The following is a 17,818-nucleotide window of genomic DNA, read 5'->3' on the forward strand; positions in this document are numbered from 1 at the left end:
AGACTCTCTCGTTGGCAGTTGAGAACTCTGGGATATCCTCTGGTTGTGCAAGTCATTTGATTACATCATTTTATGTTTAGTTTTACCGACCCATACCTGAATGAACATGCTGTGTTAACATTTGCAGCTCACATACAATGTGTAAGATGGCAAGGTTTTGAGTTTCCCAAAATCCATAAGGATCTGAGCAAGGTTTTCTGACCTCTGTGCCTAACACTCTGCCCTGCAGCTCTTTGACCATGTTGCCGAATGCTTGGGAGATTTCATGGAGAAGCAGGAAATAAAAGACAGAAAGCTTCCGCTTGGTTTCACCTTTTCCTTTCCCTGCAGACAGACCAAACTGGATGAGGTGAGTGTGAAACCGATCAAAGTTAGCTCTAGTGGGGCTGTGTAACAAAGTACAATGTTCAGGGTTGTAGAGTTTAAGGTGAATAATATCTGTCACTGCTGGGTCAAGCAAAAGAGTGTGTCACAGTGAGAAATTAATTGTCTCTCTGCTGAGTCAACTGTTGGGGAAGGAGAGAATTAATCAAATCATCACGTGGGCTGCCACTGGCACATTGTAAGTAATTTCCTATTGTGAGAAAATGAGTAAATTTGGATGCAACAATGACTAGGCTGCAGAATTAAGATTGATGAAAGCACTGGTTAGTTTAGGCAATTAATCTAATTAAAAGATATTGTACTCAGTTCATTTCAGAGAGCCTTATTAGTTGATAATAAAATCTTCATCAAATGCTGGAGATGGAAATGGAATGATGCACATTTGTAATTAAAATAAGGAAAGATTGGTAGTATAACGATGCAGGTGAGCAGTAACAAATTTGCAAGAAGCACGAAAGGAAAAGTAAGAAACTTTAAAGCTCATGTTGAATGGAGCTGCATGAGGTAATACAGATACCAATGGAATGTCACCTGGAAATGGTAACAAGAAGGTATAAAAAGTGGATGCTGCAAACAGATTTAGGATTCAAAGGTCTAGGCTGTTATGGTTTATGTCTCAGATGCAGCTCATAAATGTGTTTGTATATTTGATAACTGTAATGTCTGACAGTCATTGTGGTGAATCCTATTGATTTGAATAGCAAATTATGAATCTGCGCATACTCTCTAACGTGGCAGAGCCCAGCCCAACAGGAACATAAGCTCCAACTGACCTCCCTTCTCTAGCCAAATTATGCAGAATATTTATTGCCCCAGTCAGGACGGGTAACAAACAGTTGAATCTGAGACCTCTATACTTGCTGTACTTTTGATATTGCAATCTCTTGATTCATCATCCGATTCAGACAATGGGCTTCTCCAAAGCATGTTATAAGAAGAAGCTATCATGTTATATTAGGACTAACAGAGGCTTCATTTGTTTATTGGAGACTGCAGATGATGGAGATCTGGAGCAACAGATGAAATAGCTGGAGGAACTCAGCAGGTCAGGCAGCATCTGTGGAGGGAAATGGACAGTCGACGTTTTGGGTTGAGACCCTTCATTGGGATCTGATCTGTGCGAAAAGCAGGGAGGAGAGGGGAAGACGTGCCTGGTGGTAGGAACCGGTTGGGAATGGCAGAGGTTGCGGAGAATGATGTGTTGGAAGTGCAGGCTTAAGAGCTACTATACCGTCTTTTCCCACACCTTACAAAACTGAAATTACGGAAAAAATTTTTGGTTTTAATCCTGGTCAGAAGGGCTTGATAGCAATAATTTATGATTTAATTATGAAAATTAGTTCAGAACCACTGAACAAAATTAAGAATGAATGGGAAAGCGAACTCCAGACATCTATACCTGCAGAGACTTGGAAGAAAATTCTTCATTTAGTTAATACATCTTCAATGTGTGCCAGGCACTCTTTGATACAGTTTAAGGTAGTCCACAGGACCCATATGTCAAAAGATAAGTTAGCTCGTTTTTATCAACATATAAATCTTATATGTGACAGATGTAAATCGAATGTGGCTTCTTTGACACATATGTTTTGGTCTTGTCCTCTTTTGGAAAAATATTGGAAAGATATTTTTAACATTATTTCAAATGTATTGAAGATTGATTTACAACCTCATCCTATCACTGCAATTTTTGGTTTACCAAGGATAGAATCTGGCCATCTATCTGCCTCCGCTAACCGTATGATTGCCTTTGTTACATTAATGGCCAAACAATCCATTTTGCTTAAATGGAAGGATCCAATACCCCCTACTACTTTTCAATGGTTCTCTCAAACTATATCATGTTTAAACTTGGAAAAAATTAGGAGTGGTACTGTCGATCCTTCACTTAAATTTGAGGAAGTTTGGAGTCCATTTATTCAATATTTTCACATGATATAGATCCCCTTATAATAACCTTTCAATTTAGAGGAATGGAGTTGATGACATAATATTGCTCTGTTTCTATTGAGAAATTTTAGTCCAGTTTTTTTTGGGGTTTTTTTTGAATTTTTTTTCTTTAGCTTAGTTTGGTTTGATATATTGTTTACAATTTTTCTTATTGGTTTGGGTTTCTTTTTCTTTTTTTTATATTTTATAATAAATCTTTTTCTTTTATATTATATTCATTCACTAACAGATCATTGGATCTACAGATTTTTTTATACTCTGTTGTTCTTTATGATTATCCATGTCATGATTGCTCTCCTGATCTCTTTGTATTACATGTACAAACATTGATATATTAATCTGCATTAATTTGAAAACTAATAAAAAGATTGAAAAAGAAGAAGTGCAGGCTTGTGGGATGGTAGGTGAGGACTAGGGCAACTCTCTATCCCTGTTATGTCTGGGGCGGGGGAATTGGGGGAGAGGTACGCGTACTGGAAATAGAAGAGATGGGGGTGAGGGCTCCATCGATAGCAGTGGGAGGAACCCTGTTTTCTGAAAAAGGAGGACATCTCAGATGTGCTGGAGTGGAAAGCCTCATCACAAGATCAATTGGAGTGGAGACGGAAGAACTGAGAGAAGGGAATTGCATCCTTGCCGGCAACAGGATGGAAAGAGGTGTAGTTGAGTTAACTGGGAGTCAGTGGGTTTGTAGAAGATGTCAGTGAATAATCTGTCTCCTGAGATGGAGATGACGAGATCAAGAAAGGGGAGAGAGCTGTCGGAGATGGACCAAGTGAACTTGAGGGCGGGGTGGAAGTTGATTGCGAAGTTGATGAAATTGATGAGCTCCGCATGGGTGCAGGAAGTGGCACCAATGCAGTCGTTGATGCAGCGGAGAAAGAGTTGGGGAGCATTAGCGGTGCAAGTTTGGAACATGGATTGTTCCACATAGCCAACAAACAGGCAGGCATAACCAGGGACTATGCGAGTGCCCATGGCTATACCTTTGGTCCGGAGAAAGTGGGAAGAGCGGGAAGAGAAGAAGGGTCTCTACCTGAAACGTTAGCTGTCCATTTCCCTCCGTAGATGCTGCCTGACCTGCTCCTTCGTTTGTTGCTTCATTTATTTATAGACTTGTCCTTTTCACTTTTTACACTTTGATTTCAGTGCATGTTTCCATTCTGCATTACTGAAATATCAGTTGCAGAAGTTGCTAGGTATTCAGCGAGTTTTTTTTTCTATTAGGGTGTTCTGATCACATGGACGAAAGGTTTCAAAGCAAGTGGAGTGGAGGGATCTGATGTGGTGAAGCTCCTGCGCAAGGCTATTGACAAGAAAGGGGTACGTTTAACACTGCGTGAAATAAATAATCCATTCCTCCTTTCTCACTGCAGCTGCTGCACTGATACGGACACTGAAGAATTCAGACAATGGACATTTCCGGAATAGATAATGTCAGAACTAATGCTGTCGTCATCCCAGCACGTGCATTGACTGCTGAGAATATTCCAGTGCATCTGTCATGTTGTTATTTTGTCCATTTTCTATGTGCCCTTTTGATTATGGGACAGCCGGAGCAGAAGTGTTTGCTGATTATTCCCTCTCCTGCTTAAGATTTCTGATGCAGTTCCATTAGCTTTCAAACGCTGTAGAGAGATGGTAAGGTGGGCAGATTTTTTTAAAATTCATTTACAGAACATGGGCATTACTGCAGATTGGTTGTCATTCCCTAAGTGCCCTTGAAGAGTTGGTGGTGACCTGTCACCTTGAGATGTTGCAGTCCTCCTGATGAAAGTGCTTCCATTGTATTGGCATATAGAGGTTTCCAGAATATTGACCCAGCAATGGGATGTATTTCTAAGTCAGGATAGTGCATGACACAGAGGGGAACCTGCAGGTGGTGGTGTTCCTAATTGCCTGCTGCTGTTGTCCTTTCTGGTGCTAGAGGTTGCAGGTTTGGGAGGTTTACTGTCAGAGTAGCCTGGGTGGGTAACTGCAGTGTATTTTGAAGGGAGCCCACGGTCTGTCTGCAGTGTGCTGGTCGTAAAGGGAGTGAACGTTTTTGTGGCGGATCAGGTATTTATTAAATGGACTGCTTTGTCCTAGAAGATGATGAACTTCTTGACCTGTGTTGAAGTTGTAAAGGGAGAGCTAGGAGTAAGGGAAGCAGGGGGTGGGGTGGGGTGGGGGAGGCACTGCACCTTCCAGAAGTAAGGGTCATCCATTGGGTTTAGTCCAGGATTGTTTCAATGGAGTAGAAAAGAACACTGCAAAGAAAAAACAATCAGTTGTGAATTTAAAATAATGAAAGAACTTCAAAGGATTTTGTTAATGTCCTTTCTTGAGAAGATAGTTTTAAATTCTGCACTTCACCTGCACAGTTCCATAGGAGGCAGCAGCTTCTGTTACTTTGCCTAATGGCATTCTTTATATGTCGGCCAATCCAGTGTGCATCAGCTGATTTGTTTTTCCACAGAATCTGTCCTTCCCAACAACTGCACAGGTTCACATTCTAAAGGGGATTATGAAGTAGAGCAAGATACTGAGCAACGTCAATGTTACAAAACTATTGCAAAAGCAAATACAACAGACGCTGGAATCCTGAAATATAGCCTGAGAATGCTGGAAATACTTTGCAGGCCAGTTAGCATCTCTAGGTAGAAAAGCAAAGTTACATGTCAGGCGGATGATGAGGTCTGCGCAGCATAAGGGAGGGAGAGAGTTATGTAGACACGGTCCATCAGGTGACAGTCACCCCCCTTAGAGCAGGTACATCTGAGGTTCAGGAGGCAGATAGAATGGTGACTGTCAGGGGAAGGAAGAGGAAGAAGAAGTCAGGCAGGCAGACAGAGCAGGGAACCCTGGAGACTGTTCCCCTCAGTAACAAGTTTTCTGCCTTGGAAGCTGTTGAGGGGGATGACCTGCAGGGGCCTAGCTGCAGTAACCAGGTCTCTGGCACTGGGACTGGTACTGTTGCTCAGAAGGGAAGGGTGGGAAAGAGACATGCGGTAGTGATAGGGGACTCGATAGTCAGGGAAACAGATAGGAGGTTCTGTGGCAGTGAGCGTGAATCCCGGATGGTATGTTGCCTCCCAGGTGCCAGGGTCTGGGATGTCACTGATCGGGTCCACAGGATTCTTGAGCGGGAGGGAGAGCAGCCAGAAGTTGTGGTCCATGTTGGCACCAACGACATAGATAGGAAGGGGGATGTGGTCCTGAAGAGTGAGTTCAGGGAGCTAGGCAGAAAATTGAGGAACAGGACCTCAAGGGTAGCAATCTCAGGATTGCTGCCAGTGCCACGCGATACTGAAGGCAGGAATAGGAGGAGGTGGCAGATAAATGCGTGGCTGAGAAGCTGGTGCAGGAGGGAGGGTTTTAGATTTCTGGATCATTGGGATCTCTTCTCGGGAAGGTGGGACCTGTACAGAGAGGACGGGTTACACCCGAACCAGAAGGGGGCCAATATCCTTATGGCGAGATTTGCTAGGGTGGTTCGGGAGGGTTTAAACTAGTTTGTGAGGGGGAAGGGAACCGGAGGAGTAGGTCAGAGGAAGAAGGGGATGGGGAAAAGTTAGATCAAACAGGTAGAGAGGCTTTGGGGAAGGAGAAGTAGAATACAGGCTATAAAAGTAGTAAGGTAGATGGACTGAAGTGTGTTTACTTAAATGCAAGAAGTGTCAGGAATAAGGGGGATGAACTGAGGGCTTGGATAAGTATGGGGGACTATGATATCGTGGCTATTACTGAGACGTGGCTGACGTCAGGAGAGGAGTGGATATTGAATATTCCTGGTTTTCGGTGTTTTAAGAAGGATAGGGAAGGGGGGAGAAGAGGAGGAGGGGTGGCGATACTGGTCAGGGACACTGTTACGGCTGTGGAAAAGATGGATGTTGTAGAAGGATCATCTCTAGAGTCCATATGGGTGGAATTAAGGAACAAGAAAGGAGCAGTTACTCTACTAGGAGTATTCTATAGGCCCCCCAGTAGCAGTAGAGATATAGAGGAGCAGATTGGCAGGCAGTGTTTGGAGAGAAGCAAACATAACAGGGTTGTTATAATGGGAGACTTCAACTTCCCAAATATAGACTGGTACCTGCTTAGTGCCAACGGTTTAGATGGGACGGAATTTGTTAAAAGTGTCCAGGAGGGATTCCTGATGCAGTATGTTGACAGGCTGACTAGAGGGAATGCCATGTTAGATCTAGTTTTAGGAAATGAACTGGGACAGGTGAAGGATCTATTGGTGGGTGAGCATTTGGGGGACAGTGACCATTGCTCCATAACCTTTAAAATTGTCATGGACGGGGACAGGTGCAGAGGGGACAAGAGGATTTTTAATTGGGGAAGGGCGAACTATAAGGAGAGAACTTGGGGGTGTAAATTGGGATGTCCTTTATGAAGGAAAATGTACCATGGAGATGTGGTCGCGTTCAGGGATCTTATGCAGGATGTTAGGGATAAATATGTCCCGGTGAGGCAGAGAAGGAATGGCAGGGTGAAGGAACCGTGGGTGACAAGAGAGGTGGAACGACTTGTTAGGGAGAAGAACGTAGCATACATGAGGTATAAGCAGCAAGGTTCAGACAGGGCCCGTGAGGAATATAGGGTAGCGAGGAAGGAACTTAAGAAAGGGCTGAGGAGAGCTAGAAGGGGACATGAAAAGGCCTTTTTCAAGTACGTGAAGGGTAGGAGGATGGCTAGGGTAAAGGTAGGTCCGATTAAGGACAAAGGTAGGAGAATTTGCGTGGAGGCGGTGGAAGTGGGAGAAGTTCTCAGTGAGTACTTCTCTTCGGTATTCACCAGGGAGAGGGCTCTCGATGATGCGGAAGGGAGTGCTGGTAGGGGTAATGTTCTCGAGGTTGTAGATATCAAGAGAGAGGATGTGTTGAAGTTGTTAAATAATATTAAGACAGATAAATCTCTAGTGCCTGACGGGATTTTCCCCAGGCTGCTTCGAGAGGCTGGGGAGGAGCTTGTTGAACCGTTGGTAGGGATCTTTGAGTCCTCGTTGTCCACGGGGATGGTGCCAGAGGATTGGAGGGTTGCGAATGTTGTCCCCTTGTTCAAAAAAGGTAATAGGGATAGGCCAGGGAATTATAGACCGGTGAGTCTCACGTCTGTGGTGGGTAAGCTGTTAGAAAGGATTCTAAGGGATAGGATTTATGAACACCTAGAGAATCATGGACTGATTAGGGACAGCCAGCATGGCTTTGTGAAGGGAAGATCTTACCTCACAAGCCTGATAGGATTCTTTGAGGAGGTGACCAGGACGATTGATGAGGGCAGTGCGGTGGATGTGGTTTACATGGATTTTAGTAAGGCGTTTGATAAGGTTCCTCATGGTAGGCTTCTTCAGAAGGTCCGAGGCCAAGGGATACAGGGAAGCTTGGCTGTGTGGATTAGGAATTGGCTTGCATGTAGAAAGCAGAGGGTTGTGGTGGAAGGAGTGCCCTCGGATTGGAGGGCAGTGACTAGTGGTGTCCCGCAGGGATCGGTTCTGGGACATCTACTTTTTGTGATATTTATAGATGACTTAGATGAGGGGGTGGAGGGCTGGGTTAGTAAGTTTGCGGACGACACTAAGATCGGCGGTGTTGTGGATAGTGTGGAGGGCTGTTGGAGCTTACAGAGGGATATTGATAGGATGCAGAGCTGGGCTGACAAGTGGCAGATGGAGTTCAATCCGGAGAAGTGTGAGGTGGTACACTTTGGAAGGACAAACTCCAGGGCAGAATACTGGGTAAATGGCAAGGTACTTGGCAGTGTGGAGGAGCAGAGGGATTTGGGGGTTCATATTCACAGTTCATTGAAAGTTGCCTCACAGGTGGAAAGAGCAGTTAAGAAGGCCAATGGGATGTTGGCTTTCATAAATCGCAGGATTGAGTTTAAGAGCTGCGAGGTGATGATGCAGCTTTACAAAACTCTAGTTAGGCCACATTTAGAGTACTGTGTTCAGTTCTGGTCGCCTCATTATAGGAAGGATGTGGAGGCATTGGAGAGGGTGCAGAGGAGATTTACCAGGATGCTGCCTGGATTGGAGGGTATTGAATATGAGGAAAGGCTTAAGGTGCTAGGGCTTTATTCACTGGAAAGGAGGAGGATGAGAGGAGACATGATAGAGGTATATAAAATATTGAGAGGAATAGATAGAGTAGACAGTCAGTGCCTCCTTCCCAGGGCACCAATGCTCAAGACGAGAGGGCATGGCTTTAAGGTTATGGGTGGGAGGTTCAGGGGAGATGTCAGGGGTAGGTGCATGGAATGCACTGCCTGGGGTGGTGGTGGAGGCAGATACATTGGACAGGTTCAAGAGCTTGTTGGATAGGCATATGGAGGAATGTGAGATGGAGGGATATGCGGGAGGAAGGGGTTAGGTAGTGTGAGGGTGGTTTGATGGATGGCACAACATGGTGGGCTGAAGGGCCTGTTTTGTGCTGTATGGTTCTATGGTCCTGCAAAGCGAGTTAGGTGCTAAGTTAGAAGACACAACCTCCAGGGTGGTGATCTCAGGATTGCTACCTGTGCCACGTGCTGGTGAGACAAGAAGTAGGAAGCTAGTGCAGTTTAACATATGGCTAAGGAGATGGTGCAGGAGGAAGGGCTTCAGATTTTTGGATCATTGGGCAGGTGGGACCTGTACAAACACATACGGTTTGCACCTGAACTGGAGGGGGACCGATATCCTTGGGGGAAAGTTAGCTAGTGCTGCTCAGGGAGAGTTTAAACTAGAGTGGCAGGGCAGCAAGCTGAGTGACTGTGGGGAATATAGATGTTAAGCCTAGAAGCAAAGACAGACATCGACAGATTGATGAGCATGGTGGGACTAATGTTCTGAGATGCGTCTATTTCAATGCAAGGAGTATCGTAGGTAAGGCAGGTAAACTTAGAGCATAGATCAGTTAGTGGAATTATGATGTTGTAGCCACTAGTGAGACTTGATTGCAGGAGGGGCAGGACTGGCAGCTCAATGCTCCAGGGTTCTGATGTTTTAGACGTGATAGAGGGGGAGGTATTAAAGGAGGAGGGGTGGCATTACTCATCAGGGAAAATGTCACGGCACTGCTCAGAGAGGACATACTGGCAGGCTCGTCTACTGAGGCAATATCAGTGGAACTGAGGAATAAGAAAGGGATGACCACGTTAATGGGACTATATTATAGACCTCCCAATAGTCAGTGGGATTTAGAGGAACAAATTTGTACAGAGATAGCAGGCAGTTGCAAGAAAAATAAGGTGGTGATAGTAGGTGATTTCAACTTTCCACATATTGACTAGGACTCCCATACTGTAAAGGGTTGGATGGGATAGAGTTTGTCAAGTGTGTACAGGAAGGTTTCCTCAATCAATATGTAGAGGTCCCAACTAGGGAGAGTGTGATACTGGATCTCCTCTTAGGGAATGAGACAGTGCAGGTGACAGAAGTGTGTGTAGGAGAACACTTTGGATCTAGCGATCATATTTCCATTAGTTTCAAGATAATTATGGAGAAGGCTAGGCCTGGTCCTTGGGTTGAGATTCTAAATTGGAGTTAGGCCAATTTTGGTGGCATCAGAAGGCAGGTGTGGATTGGGATAGGCTGTTTTCTGGCATAGAGATGTTTGGTAAGCGGGAGGCTTTCAAAAGTGAAATATTGAGAGCACAGAATCTGTATGTTCCTGTTATAATAAAAGGCAAGGCTAACAGGTTTAGGGAACCTTGCTTATTGAGGGATATTGAGGCCCTGGTAAAGAAAAAGAAAGAGGCACATATCAGGTATAGGCAGTTAGGATCAAATGAGGCACTTGAGGAGTATAAGAAATGCAAGAGAACACTTAAGAGAAGTCAGGAGGGCAAAAAGAGGATATGAGGTTGCTCTGGCAGACAGGGTGAAAGAGAATCCCAAGGGTTTCTATAGCTATACTAAGAGCAAAAGGGTTGCAAGGGATAAAATTGGTCCTCTTGAAGATCAGCGTGGTCATCTATGCATGGAGATGCGGGAGATCTTAAATGAATATTTTGCATCTGTTTTAACTCTGGAGACAGACACAGAGACTATAGAACTGAGGTAAGAGGGTAGTGAGGTCATGGACCATATCCAGATTACAGAAGAGGAGGTGCTGGTTGTCTTGAGGCGAATGAAGGTGGATAAACCCCCAGGGTCTGACAAGGTATCCCCTCGGACCTTGTGGGAAGCTAGTGCAGAAATTGCAGTGGCCCTGGCAGAGATATTTAAAACGTCCTTAGCTACGGGTGAGGTGCTGGAGGACTGGAGGATAGCTAATATTTTTCCGTTGTTCAAGAAAGTCTCTAAGAATAAACTGGGAAATTATAGGCCAGTGATCCTGACATCAGTCATGGGTAAGTTACTGGAAGGTATTCTAAGGGACAGGGCATATGATAGACAGGGCCTGATTAGGGATAGTCAATATGGTTTTGTGCCTGGTAGGTCATGTCTAACCAATCTTAGAGTTTTTTGAGGAGGTTACCAAGAAGGTTGATGAGAGAAAGGCGGTGGACGTTGTCGACATGGACTTTAACAAGGCCTTTGACAAAGTCCCGCATGAGAGGCTGCTCCAGAAGGTTAAGTCGCTTGGAATTCAGGATGAAGTAGCCAATTGGATTCAACATTGGCTCAGCGGGAGAAACCAGAAAGTGGTAGTAGATGGTTGTCTCTCTGACTGGAGGCCTGTGACTGATGGTGTTCCGCAGAGATCGGTGCTGGGTCCATTGTTGTTTATCATATATATTAATGATTTAGATGATAATGTGGTAAACTGGATCAGCAAATTTGTGGATGACACCAAGTTTGGGGGCATAGTGGATAGCGAGGAAGGCTATCAGAGTTTGTAGTGTGATCTTGACCAGCTAGGAAAATGGGCTGAAAAATGGCAGATGGAATTTAATGCAGACAAGTGTGAGGTGTTGCACTTTGGGAGGACAAACCAGGGTAAGACTTGCACAGTGAATGGTAGGGCTCTGAGGTGTGCGGTAGAACAGAGGGACCTGGGAATACAGATCCATTCTTCCTTGAAAGTGGCATCACAGGTGGATAGGGTTATAAGGAGAGCTGTTGGCACTTTGGCCTTCATAAATCAGGGCATTGAGTACAGGAGTTGGGATGCTATGTTGAAGTTGTACAAGATGTTGGTGAGGCCGAATTTGTGCAGTTCTAGTCAGCTACCTACAGGAAAGATAATGTGATAAAAATCCAATGGCTGCATATTGATCCTTGGGCTGTTACCAGCTCCTTTCTGGTGCAGAGTGGATTGCAAAATTACCTGAGTAGCAGTAACTGAGCTTTTAAAAGGTGTGCATTTAAGGTGAGAGAAGGTACGTTCAGAACAGATGTGAGGGGTACATTTTTGGCACATGAATGAGAGGAAAATAGAGGGATATGGGCATTCTGTAGGTAGGAGGGATTAGCTATGTTGGCACAACATTGTGGGCCGAAGGACTTGTTCTATAAGCTTGAAAGAGTGCAGAGAAAATTTACAAGGATGTTGCCGGGACTTGAGGACCTGAGTTATAGGGAAAGGTTGAATAGGTTGGGACTTTTTTCCCTGGAATGCAGGAGAATGAGGGGAGATCTTACAGAGGTATATAAAATTATGAGTATAGATAAGGTGAATGTATGCAGGGTTTTACCCCTAAGGTTGGGTGAGACCAGAACTAGAGGTCATAGGTTTAGGGTGAAAGGTAAAATATATAAGGGGACTCTATGAGTGAGTCTTGGAGCCTCTGCAAATATTTATTATACTTCATGTTAACTCAAACAGTTTGAAATTTGTCAACTTTGTTATTGTATAGAGAATCTCCTCTCTGGTGAAAAGTATTGCCCCTATTTCAATATTGCTTTCTAAGGAGTTGGAAATGGTGCTTTATTAAAAGAACATTAAGACATGCATCCTTCCTGTGCCATGTAATACTGTACTGGTGGACAACAGATATATATGGAGAGCAGCTGATCACATGGACACAGGAAGTACACATTCCATATTATGTAAAGAACACATGTTAAATCCTTTCTATAATTAGGGGGAGAAAAGCAAAAAAGAGCCTAACATCCAAAGGAGGTCTCCAGTCTCTCTGTATTTTGGCACAATATTCTCCAGATATTTGTGTGAATGACTGACCCTACAGGTCCCATCTGTACCTGTTCCGGGACTCACCTTCAGTTTGTCTGCCCACAGCAGTGCCACCCCTGTGCTAGAAATCTCCTTTTTGTTGCATCCACCACCTGTGCTGTATCTTTATTGGTCTGCATGCTGGAATGCACTACATAAAGGAAAACCAAAATAACTGCAGATTCTAGAAATCTGAAGTAAGAACAAAATTCTGGAAACAGTCAATAGATCATGCAGCAACTGTGGAGAGAGAAACAGAATTAATGTTTCAGGTGGAATGAATGACATGGATTGGTGCCAATTGAGGGAGAGTGACGAAGGTTTGTTCATGGCAGCTTGTCTGTCTAGAGGAGGTGTAATTAGAGGGAATGTTGGAGAACAAGGAGACAAAAAAAAAGCAAGGCAGTTGCTGGAAATCTGAAATAGAGGAGAATGTCCAGCAAGTCAGGCAACGTCTGTGGAGACAGAAAAACTGGGTCATTTTTCTCTTTCCATTGATGCTACCTGATGTGCTGAGTGTTTCCTGCATTGTCTGCTCTTACTTAAGTTAGCAACCTGCTTCATTAAACAACAAGATCTGTCAGGCAGAGATGCATTCTTTCTCTTCTGTGTGGAGAATGGGATGGGATTACTTTATGTTTGGAAAGCCCTTTGGAAGGGTACTAGGTGAAGGAAGCTAGAGAAGAGCAAGGCATGGTAACCCCTTGTGAAACGTCACTGGCAATGAAGAATTGAAAACAGACAATTGATGTGGCTGAGAAATTGGCAAAGTAGTAGGAGGCTGAAAGGAGGGTATTGGACAGGCACTGATATGTGCAAGATGTGGCAAATGTGCAAGTGGCATCCCACAAGAATTTGTGCTGGTGCTTTATATCAGTGTTATCAACGATTTAGGCAAAGGGACAGAAGGCCACATATCTAGTTTTATTGATGATGGAAATATAGGCAGAATGTGAGTAGTGAGGTTGTAAACATAAAATTAAAAAGAAATATTATTAGATTAATTGAATGGGGAATAAAAGTGGCAAATGGATGTCAATATAGCCACATGTGAGTTCACACACTTTAGCTTTTCCAAATGGTGAAAAGCTAAAAGCAGTGAAGTTCCAGAGGGTAAGGTATTGGGTGTGTGCTTCATTAAAATGACATGGACAGATACAGAAATATTCAAAAATGCTAATGGGATGGTGACCTTTGCGGGAGGGCAGCACCCCATGGAGGACCAGAAGGTGGTAAATATGTTGCAGCTTCACAAAGTATTGGACAAGCCACATCTGGAGTACTGTAATCGGGTCTGAGCACGTACAGTAATCAGGTCCGAGCACGACATCTATGAAAGGATGTCTTTTATAGACATAGAAAAGGATGTCTTTTCTCTTTTAACCTGTTTGAATTGTTTTTGAATCTCTCTGACTGTCCAGAGAGATTTAAAAGTAATTCCAAAGCCATTGACAGTTGGGAGCTGTCAAGGGTCACCTAGGAGTGGGGTTTTAGGATCCACTGACACTCAGAGCTGTGTGTTTCATATTTGCACTGATTTAGATTTGCTGTCAGTTCTTCTGGTCCAAGCCTACGGGAACAAGGGTTGTGGCTACAGGGAGGCCTCCTGTCTCCATGTACACTAAGTGAAAACCAGCACCAGATTGGCCAAAGGTGCCGGAAGACTGGAGGGTAGCGAATGTTGTGCCTTTATTTAAGAAGGGCTGCAAAGAAAAACCTGGGAGCCATAGACCAGTAAACCTAATGTCTGTGATAGGTAAGTTACTGGAGGGGATTCTGAAAGATAAGGTGTACATACATCTGGAGTTGATTAAGGGTAGTCAGCATGGCTTTGTGCTTGGGAGGTCCTGTCTTACAAATGTGAGTGAGTTTTTTGAAGTGATGAAGAAAGTCAATGAGGGCAGGTTGGTAGACAAGAGGGGATAGATTTAATAGGAACTTGAGGGACAACTTTTAACATAGCGGGTGGTACGTATATGGAATGAGCTACCAGAGGAAGTGGTTGAGAAAGGTACAATGACGACTTTTAAAAGACAGTTGGACAGGTGCATGGGTAGGAACAATTTAGAAGGATGTGGACCAAACGCTGGCAAGTGGGACCAGCTTGGATGGGAATCTTGGATGGCATGGACCAGTTGGGCTGAAAGGCCTGTTTCCATGCTGTATGACTCTGAATCTGTGACCTGAACCAATGCACCATCATCCCTCACCTCTTCCAGTTTATCTAGAAATTTCTTTATTTCTTGGACTATCATTCATCTTTATCACTGAGAAATATTTTCTTTCCTCCCAAGGGCTATGACGTAGATATTATGGCTGTGGTGAATGACACTGTGGGTACCATGATGACCTGTGGATTTGATGACCAGCGCTGTGAAGTTGGCCTTATTATTGGTAAAAAAAAATTGTAATCATTTTCGTCTCCACTGTTGTGCTGAAGTACTGCTATAAGTAATGAATCGTACATATTGTGAAGTCCTGAGTGATTTCTGGGCCAGTGTTAGCTGGGGAACACATTGCAAGACGTGAGAGTCAGGGCTTATCTAAAGCAAAGTAATATTAGCAGGTAAATTGGGGCAGTCACACCCTCACATTGCCCTGCATTAAAATCACCTCAAGAGTGTGTACTCACCCACCCCAGGCATGTGTACTTGCCCGCCCCAAATTGTTTTTACCTGTACTACATCAATGCACTCTGTATTAACCCAATGTAACTGCACTGTGTAATGAATTGACCTGTACGATTGGTATGCAAGACAAGTTTTTCACTGTACCTCGGTACAAGTGACAATAATAAACCAATAGCAATACTCTCCCACCCCAGGCGTGTGTACTCGCCCGCCTCAGGCGTGCGTGCATTGTCCACCTCAGGAGTCTCTGAATGTGTACCCTTCACCACGTGTGTGCGCCATCGCATGTACTTGCCACCATGTGTACACTGTTCCACTCGGGTCCCTCGGAGTGTGATCTTACTACCAGTTCCTGAGTGTGAACTCACTACCAGGTGCATGCAGCATCCTGCTGGGGAGTGGGACCTAAGTACTGGAGAGCAAATGATCATAACCTGACTTTACAGGGAGCATGGAACTTTCATTTATATGAAAAATAGCTGTGGCTGAGCTATTAACCATCTGTCTTAATCTGCACCCAGGTACTGGAACTAATGCCTGTTACATGGAGGAGCTGAGGCACATAGACTTGGTGGAAGGTGACGAAGGACGGATGTGCATTAACACAGAGTGGGGAGCATTCGGCGATGACGGCTCGTTGGAAGACATCAGAACAGAATTTGATCGGGAGTTGGATCGTGGTTCCCTCAATCCTGGGAAACAATTGTAAGTCTCACTTTTACACTTATTTATTAAATGAAAAGCTGCTCATGGAACTTTCCAGCATTTTGCATCAGTATAACTCATCAGGATGTCACTTGCCTCATCTCCCATTGTTTTCCCATTGATGCCTAGGTGTGTGGAGATGGGATGATGCTGGTCAGGGACAGTTAGCCCCACTTTTGATTCTGCCTCTTCAAGACAGTGCAGACTGGACCCTACTCTCGGATATCCTGAGATGATACCAATTGTGTAGAAAATACAGTTTTCCTGTTTCTGCCTGATAAGAAACATTTTTAGATACTCCTACTAGGAGTATTGCAGTTGTGGGAAATTTGAAACAAGAAAGATAATACAGTTGGTGAAAATAAGAAAAAAATGCAGATGCTGGAAATCTAAAACAAAACCAGAAAATGCGGGAAATACTCAGCAAGTCATGTGGGAAGAGATAAACAAACAATCTGCTGGAGGAACTCAATCAGGTCGAGCAGCATGTGGGAAGAGCAATGGAGTCAACCCTTCAGGTTGGAGACCCGTTGTCAGAACTGGAAAGGAGACATGAGAAGCTTGTAATACTCAGCAGTCAAGCAGTGTCTGTGAAGGGAGAGACAGTTGATATTTTAGGAAAGAGACAAGAGTAAACCTTCCACAAGAATAGAGAAGTGTGCTTTTTAATTTGTCCTTTTCATCTCAATGGTTGTTTTTGTTTATAATCTGTCAGTACCCAATCTGCAGGTACAGGAGCAAGCTGGATACCACCAGCACAAAAGCAAATGATTTCTCCACAATGACTACTGCAAGAATAATGAATTTAGATAACTAGTGGCCAGGCACAGGAGAAGCTGTTGTTGAATGGTTAGGAGGCATGATGTGAAAGCTCATGGATGTACAATTTACAGGTTTGAGAAACTGATCAGCGGGATGTACATGGGAGAACTCGTAAGGCTCATTCTTGTAAAGATGGCAAAGGAAGGGCTGCTTTTTGAAGGAAACATCACACCAGAGCTTCTTACCAAAGGCAAATTGGAAACAAAGCATGTATCTGCCATTGAGAAGTAAGTAATGCTTTGAATAATATTAATTCCATAACACGGTCCCTTCCTAACATATTCTTGGTTTTAAACAGTATGGATAAAATCCGGAAGTAATTCTTCACCTTCCAATTCATCCTGTGTCATGGCTCCACGGGAATAGGAAGCTCTCTTCCTCTTCACCAAGTGGCTGAGTTTCCAAGCAAGGTGAGGGAGAGTATACAGACGGATTTGTTGGTAAGGAGCCTGAGTCTGCCTTGCTTTGATATTCAGCAGCAAACTGATTATGTCTCCATCAGAGTGAGATCAGACAGCTATTGAGAGCCTTCCCTCTGGCCCCATCAGGTTTGGAACTTGCTGCTCGGTGATTCCCTTGTGGGTGAGGCTGATACATTTGGAGCAGATCCCCTACATGTAAAAGGTATTGGGGATATTAAGGGAGTTTTCAGGAATTATTGAAATGGAAAGTATTGGTATTGGTTTATTATTATCACTTGTACCGAGGTACAGTGAAAAATTTGTCTTGCATACCGTTCGTACAGATCAATTCATTACACAGTGCAGATACATTGAGTTAGTACACAGTGCATTGAAGTAATACAGGGTAAAAAAAACAATAACAGAATACAGAGTAAAGAGCCACAGCTACAAGGAAGTGTATTGCAGGTAGACAATAAGGTGCAAGGTCAAACAAGGTAGATTGTTAGGTCAAGAGTCCATCACATCGTATAAGGGAACTGTTCAATAGTCTTATCACTGTGGGATAGAAGCTGTCCTTGAGCCTGGTGGTATGTGCTCTCAGGCTCCTGTACCTTCTGCCTGATGGGAGAGGAGAGAAGAGAGAATGACCCAGGTTGGTGGGGTCTTTGATTATGCTGGCTGTTTCACCAAGGCAGTGAAAGGTAAAGACAGAGTCCGTGGAGGGGAGGCTGTTTCCATGATGCACTGGGCTGTGTCCACAACTCTCTGCAGTTTCTTGTGGTCCTGGGCAGAGCAGTTGCCATACCAAGCTGTGATGCATCCAGATAGGATGCTTTCT

The 17,818-nt window shown here is 44.1% G+C and overlaps 1 protein-coding gene across 1 annotated transcript in view; it reads left to right on the forward strand.

Annotated features, from left to right (window-relative positions):
- Positions 1 to 17,818, forward strand: part of hk1 (hexokinase 1) — a 79,509-nt gene that overhangs the window by 29,702 nt on the left and 31,989 nt on the right. Inside the window, exons 4-8 of the mRNA XM_052027599.1 lie at positions 230 to 349; positions 3,562 to 3,657; positions 14,714 to 14,813; positions 15,571 to 15,754; positions 16,648 to 16,803. Coding sequence (XP_051883559.1) covers positions 230 to 349; positions 3,562 to 3,657; positions 14,714 to 14,813; positions 15,571 to 15,754; positions 16,648 to 16,803 — 656 coding nt within the window. The remainder of the gene's footprint in view (positions 1 to 229; positions 350 to 3,561; positions 3,658 to 14,713; positions 14,814 to 15,570; positions 15,755 to 16,647; positions 16,804 to 17,818) is intronic.

Source organism: Pristis pectinata, chromosome 12 (assembly GCF_009764475.1).
Source record: "Pristis pectinata isolate sPriPec2 chromosome 12, sPriPec2.1.pri, whole genome shotgun sequence".
NCBI lineage: Eukaryota > Metazoa > Chordata > Chondrichthyes > Rhinopristiformes > Pristidae > Pristis > Pristis pectinata.